Source organism: Grus americana, chromosome 15, assembly GCF_028858705.1.
Source record: "Grus americana isolate bGruAme1 chromosome 15, bGruAme1.mat, whole genome shotgun sequence".
Lineage (NCBI taxonomy): Eukaryota > Metazoa > Chordata > Aves > Gruiformes > Gruidae > Grus > Grus americana.
Window position 1 is genome coordinate 16,827,042 of NC_072866.1, and position 6,525 is coordinate 16,833,566.

Here is a 6,525-nt window from a genome sequence, read left to right on the forward strand (position 1 = left end):
TTGGCGGTAGCACCTGCACAGTAATTGAATTTTACCTCTGGATACAGATAGAGCGGTGTTCCTTTATTTCAGGGCACTGGCCTCGAACATCCGATCGGCAGCTCGGAGTGGCTTCACTCGGCGCACAAGCAGCTGACCCAGGAAATATCTACCCAGAGAACAGTACAAACGGAGAGAGAACAACAAATAGAAACAGTCTGTGAAACAATTCAGAATCTGGTGGATAGTATTAAAACTGTGCTCACGGGTCATAACAGGCAACTTGGAGATGTCAAACATCTGCTGAAAGCTATGGCAAAGGTATGCCTGAAACTTTATTGCTCCAAACCATGCCAGCGGTTTATAGTTGTAACTACGTGTGCTTTTTAGAGGATCTAGAAACAGGAAAATGTGTTTGTGCGTATGGCGTTAAAGGCCTGGATTCTTAGAGATGAAATGACTATATAAAGCTTTATTTCTAGAGTTAGGCTACTCAGGCTTTGGTTGAATTAAACCTTTTTTCTCATTGGGCAGTTGAAAGATTTTATTTGTGTTTACAAAGCCTGTTGGCTTTTAATCAGTAAAACATTTGATCTTTTCCAAATTTATTTTCTTGAAATGTAACTACTGAAAATTATGGTTATTTGTAGTCAAATGACAAACTGAGGCGCTGAAAAGGCAAAGAAATGCTCAACTTTATTCTCTCAGCCAAAATATATCAAACAGTTAACCTTTTTGCACATCTCTGTTACAGGATGAAGAAGCGGCTTTGGCAGATGGCGAAGATGTTCCCTATGAGAATAGTGTTAGGCAGTTCTTGGGCGAATATAAATCGTGGCAAGATAATATTCAGACGGTTTTGTTTACATTAGTTCAGGTTATGGGTCAGGTCCGCAGTCAGGAACATGTTGAAATGCTGCAGGAAATAACTCCCACCTTGAAAGAACTAAAAACACAGAGCCAAAGGTAAGGAGGTCACTTCTCTCAGGTGAAGGCGTTCTGCTTGTCTCCTTGTTTCTAGCAGGAACAGACTGTTTCCTTTTGAGTTTTCAGTAAGTTAAGTAGCTGCATGAATATTTATCAACTCCGTTATGTTTCCTAGTGTCTACAATAATCTAGTGGGTTTTGCATCACCCTTAGTCACGGATACATCAAATGAATGCTCAAGCCCAACATCAGCTGCTACATATCAGCCAACCTTTGCTGCAGGTAATACTTGAAAAAGCACAAACGTTAAAACATCAGGAATTGATATTAGAGAGGGGATCATAATTTTAATTAAATTTTGAAATACAAACAATCTCTATCAGATTATAAAAGCCCATAAAATTCAAGCCATTCTGCATACAATACCAAATGACCACTTGATCATGGCCTTCAAGATCTGGATTCACTCCAGCGTATATTCAGCATATATCAACTGAACTGTGATCTCCGAAGTTAGTATTAAAATGTAGGGTGACTTTGGAATTAATCCTGAAATCCTACAAATGCATTCATGTTCACAAAATTGTTATTGCTTTACAGTTAAAAACAGGAATAAAGTTTCTCATGAGCATGGATTTCTTTTTAAAGGATTATTCTACTCTCAGTATTTGGACTCAGCACAGGTTCCTGATTTCTATCAAGGACAAGAATTGCATTTCATAACTGCCATACGAAATGACAGAATTGGAGGTTAAAAGCCCATAAAAACTTGCTTACTGTAAATAAATGTTTTGCAAGGGAACAAAACCTCCTGTTTATGAAGTGAAAGAAATTAGAAAACTGGAAGATTGCAGAGAGAACAACTGGGGCAGAGTTTAAAATACCAGTTTAAAATGCATTTGTACTGACCTACTGATAGCTGCATTTGATATGCATTTAATTGTGCTTTTTCTTGCATCTGTAATATATTATTTTGAATACTTTAAGCGCTTTTAAACTTTCTTTACAGCTGTACGTAGCAATACAGGGCAGAAAACTCAGCCAGAGGTGATGTCGCAGAATGCAAGAAAGCTAATTCAGAAAAACCTTGCCACGTCAGCAGACACTCCTCCAAGCACAGTCCCAGGAACTGGCAAAAGTGTTGCCTGTAGTCCCAAAAAGACAGCCAGGGACCCTAAAACAGGAAAAGGTAAATACAGGGCTTAACATACCACCCCCCCACCCCCCAAACAGCCAAAACCCCCACCACTAACAACAACAAAAGAACCCCAAAACACCTCAGTGGGCTTCTGTGTGGGAATGTAAAACTGAATTAATTTTATTTTGTACCTTTAGCCGTGCAGGAAAGAAATTCATATGCAGTTAGCGTGTGGAAGCGGGTCAAAGCCAAGTTAGAGGGCCGAGATGTGGATCCTAACAGGAGAATGTCTGTTGCTGAACAGGTGAGTTGAAAACAGTAAAGTTCCAGTACCAGTCCTTGCTCTAAACACTTGGTAGTAAGCCTGTGTGTATGTGTGCTGAAAGACTGCAGTCCTAGTGTGAGGGGGTCCCTTTTGAGCTGTGTGATTTATATTCCAACGCAAATCAAGGTATGCTGCTGCCTCGTATTGCTGCATTTCTTTTTTTATCAAATGCTTTTGTTTCCTATATCATAGATTTATACCAACTCATGAATTGGGTAAAATTGCCTTTTGTAAGTCAGCAAGCTAACATTTGTTACCCAGGGAGAAGATGGGATCTGTACATGTGTCTAAACAGAACTTGTCTGGTTACCAGCACAACACAGCCATGCCCCTGTCTCTGGGAGAGGAGTCAGGGGACCCAGATGTCCACGTAAATTCACAGAATCCCAGATGGGTTTGGGTGGGCAGGGACCTCCCAGCCCACCCAGTGCCACCCCTGCCATGGGCAGGGACACCCTCCACCAGCCCAGGTTGCCCAAAGCCCCATCCAACCTGGCCTTGAACACTGCCAGGGAGCCAGGGGCAGCCACAGCTTCTCTGGGCACCCTGTGCCAGGGCCTCAGCACCCTCACAGGGAAGAATTTCTTCCTCATATCTAATCTAAATCTCCCCTTCAGCTTAAGTGGAGAATGTTGTGACTATTTTCAAGATATGGGATACGAATGAAATGATGTATGATCTTTTTGCCCCTCCAGTACAAATTCCTATTAATTACATGAACTACACAGTTATGTGAGATTAAGTTTACAGTTACTATGGATGTTTTCACTGAAACTTTGTATTTGCAGGTGACATCAACAGTAAATGTTAAGATCACTTAAACACTAAAAAAAAAAGTGGCTTATTTTAATTACTTGTTTGGCCTTTTTAATAGGTTGACTTTGTGATTAAGGAAGCAACTAATCTAGATAACTTGGCTCAGCTGTATGAAGGTTGGACTGCCTGGGTATGAGTAGGGAGAGCGCAGATCAGTCTGGTTCAGCGAGGTCAGACATCCACCAGAATCAACTCGGCCTCAGGCATCCATAGCCGCACCACAGTCGGTGGTGATGCATACTGGGGCTTAATCTGAGGAAACCTAGGAAATCTCGGTGCACTGGGAAGTGAATCCTGCAGGATAGCTGCACTCAGGGATACGCTAAACACAATGGTCTGCAACCCCTACGGTCAAGGGTGAAAGCTCACCGCTTGAACAACACGGTTTGTCTTTCTGCTACGGAAGAACTGCAAACGTGTCTGGGGGTTAGCTGCAGAAAGAAATCGGGATGCTACAAACCGCAGAGCGATTTGGAACTCAATTCCACCTGACCCTGTGAACAATTCAGGAAACACCGAACCCTGTTCAAAGAAAAACAGAAAAAATGGGGCCATGAAGAAATCACAGCAAGGGAAGATTTGATGCATTCAGATTCTTGTTACTCTCGTTGCGTGGCAACAGTGCTGGTTGAGTCGACCAGTTAGTACGGAAAAAGGCTACAAAATGTAAACTTCAGAAATGGACTGAAAGCAAAGAGCTGTACATCAGATATACGCTGCATTGGAAGAACTTCTGAGATAGAAGAAAAAGCCTTTGTTCTCTTCTCCCTTTCCTCTTTCCTGTCTCTCCTCCCTCCCAGCCTCTCCTTGCATACACCCCTCTTGGCTTATTCTTGTAGGTTAGGCGTACTTCCAATATACTTTTTATTTCGATCCTTCTACTTCGCAGTTTAGTCAAATTAACAACTTACATTTTGTTTGGTAAACAAAGTTTCCAAAAGCACTGAAGATATAGAACATCAATGATTACTTATGAGTTGGATGGTCAAATGCAAAATGTAATTTTGGTTATTTTAAAGTCATTTCTGTGATTCTATTATGTACAGTTTCTCAAAATAGTCACTGTGCATCTAAAAGTAATGAATCCTACAGGCATTTGATTTAATGTGCACTTCCCTCTGCTTGCAGTGTACACTTTTTTGTAATTCAAATTGTCCCTCCAATCTCATTCTACTGTGATTGCTGTAGTTTCTTTTGTACGACGTAGCTAATCCAATGTAATCTTTACCTTTTTAAAAACCAGGATAGAGTATCTAGTAGAGTTTTACATTGTTGATGACAGATGAACAATAAAGTGATGTTCTGGTGGAGGTAGAGTGATACGCTTTTTACTTCACTTTCCTAATACTTTTAGTTTACACTTGTAAATTACAGTGCTTCAGTTCACAGGGGTATACATATAATCCAAGAAATGAAGGACTCTCCAATTTTTGCTCAACTAGATCTGTAACGATTTCTGCAAAGTAACTTTCCTTTGCCATATTACTTCTAGAGATGGTTGTTCAATGATGCATCCATAGGGAATCTTCCTCCAAGGCTCTTGGTTTTGTAATCAGTTCTGCACTCGGAGTGTGATTACGGTCAGAAAAGTCTCTAAAAATGGCATCTTCTTACTTATGTCGATGTCCTGCTTGTCTGTCGGTTGCCTAAAAGACTTCTCGCTCCCTCGTTGAAGCGGGACACCTTTAGGAAGAGGCAGCTTCCTTTTCTTAGAGCAAACCAGCCTAGCACAGTTCAGTCATGGCTACGGAGTCTTACAGGAGCTGGTAGCTAAAGCAGAAACACAGCACACCAGCGATCAACCCAAATAAACTTGCGTAGCTCTGTATGAAAGGTTTCTCTTTTGTAAACTTGCTGAATTCGGTACGCACAGTTGCTGAAAAACGATAGACATGGGAAGATCCTTTATGCCATTTTAGTCACTTTTCAGAGGCAAAACATGCTTTAAATTACAGCATTTTTTCAATCGAAATTTAAGTATTAAAGGATTTGAGCCAAGCTCACTACTGGCATAAAATCCATGTAACGGAATGGATTCGCAGCAGTTCATCCGAGTAGAAAGCTTGGCTGGTAATTTTCAGATAACATCAATTAACACCAGGCATAAGTAATAGAGGAACTTGTATTATTTCCAGTATTTGCACTATGCTGACTGCTCTGCCTCCTCAGTAGGTCTTAGAATTCGCTTCCTCCTCTGTTGCCAATTTTTCATGGACATGCACTTTGATGTGTGAGAATTCTCAAACGACACACGGCCTTTTTTGTGTTCCGATTGCCCGCTTAGGGAAGCGGCAGGCTTTAGAGCCGAGGATACCTGTGCAAACGCATTCCACTGCCGCTGCTTCCCGAGCCCTCTGCCGCACCACGCGTTGTGAGAAAAAAGGTGAAGAACGTTCGTGTGCAGAACGAGACACTTGACACTGTCAGTCCTTTTCATTTTTCTCCAGTTAAAAATAACCTTGCGAACAATCTGTTTGGAGACCATAGTAACAAGAGTGTATTATACATGCTGTTTGGTTTCTTGGAAGCTGGGGGGAAGGGAGGGGTAATGCGCTCACCTGTGGCTCATGTATTATACCTCTGCTATCCAGAAATGAAACACTTGTGTGGAGATGGGTTCTTACTGCGTAATTTAATAAAGTTTTAAAAAATAAAATTAAAATGCATTCATAATTTCCTTGTATGCAAAGCTGCTTGTGGTTGTGAAAATTACGGGAGAATACAGTGCCTACTACAGACACATACCAAACAAATCCTGACTTAGAGCAGGATTCTAGAGACTTAAATTTGCGTAACTAATGTTGAGGAGACAGCTCAGGTGCTTTGGAGTTAGTGGGATTGTCGGCTTTTGCGTGCTGACGCATTTTTCTTGGTGAACATTGCCAGCGTGGCAGACTGGCACAGTCTTGGTTAAACCTCAGATGCAGATCATGTGCGTGCCTCTTGCATAGTAAATCAGACTGCACCAGTCACGATATCTTGTAAAAGGTAATGGTGCCTTAGGATGTTTGGGTGGAATAACAGCAGTATCAATATAACTGAAATTGAAATTATAACGTGTACAGTTAATTTTTTTAGTACTTTGCAGACACTCGATCTGTCTTTCCTTTGCAACAACTAGTTTTGCCTTTAGTGATTAGTGTATTTAAGTGGCGATATATTTTGTCTGTAGTTTTTCAAGTATCTGTAGAAGACTCAGGTCTCCCATATTAATCGGACGTTCCCAGGAGGGGAGTGTGTGTGTGTGTGGTTTTCCAAGGAAAACTGAATGAGGTTTGTATAAAAGCAGTGATGCTAATGCGAGGTCACCTTGCGCAGGGATTGGGGGGGTTTCACCGCA

The 6,525-nt window shown here is 41.4% G+C and overlaps 1 protein-coding gene across 7 annotated transcripts in view; it reads left to right on the forward strand.

The window, feature by feature from the left end:
• SMG1 (SMG1 nonsense mediated mRNA decay associated PI3K related kinase) overlaps nt 1-5,841 on the forward strand; it is a 66,974-nt gene extending 61,133 nt beyond the window's left edge. For all 7 annotated transcript variants that reach the window (XM_054842487.1, XM_054842489.1, XM_054842491.1 and 4 more), the window contains 6 exons: nt 73-300; nt 734-945; nt 1,082-1,188; nt 1,916-2,095; nt 2,242-2,348; nt 3,244-5,841. In XM_054842487.1, the coding sequence (XP_054698462.1) occupies nt 73-300; nt 734-945; nt 1,082-1,188; nt 1,916-2,095; nt 2,242-2,348; nt 3,244-3,321 (912 nt within the window). In that variant the 3' untranslated portion in view covers nt 3,322-5,841. The remainder of the gene's footprint in view (nt 1-72; nt 301-733; nt 946-1,081; nt 1,189-1,915; nt 2,096-2,241; nt 2,349-3,243) is intronic.
• Nucleotides 5,842-6,525: the final 684 nt, after the last annotated feature.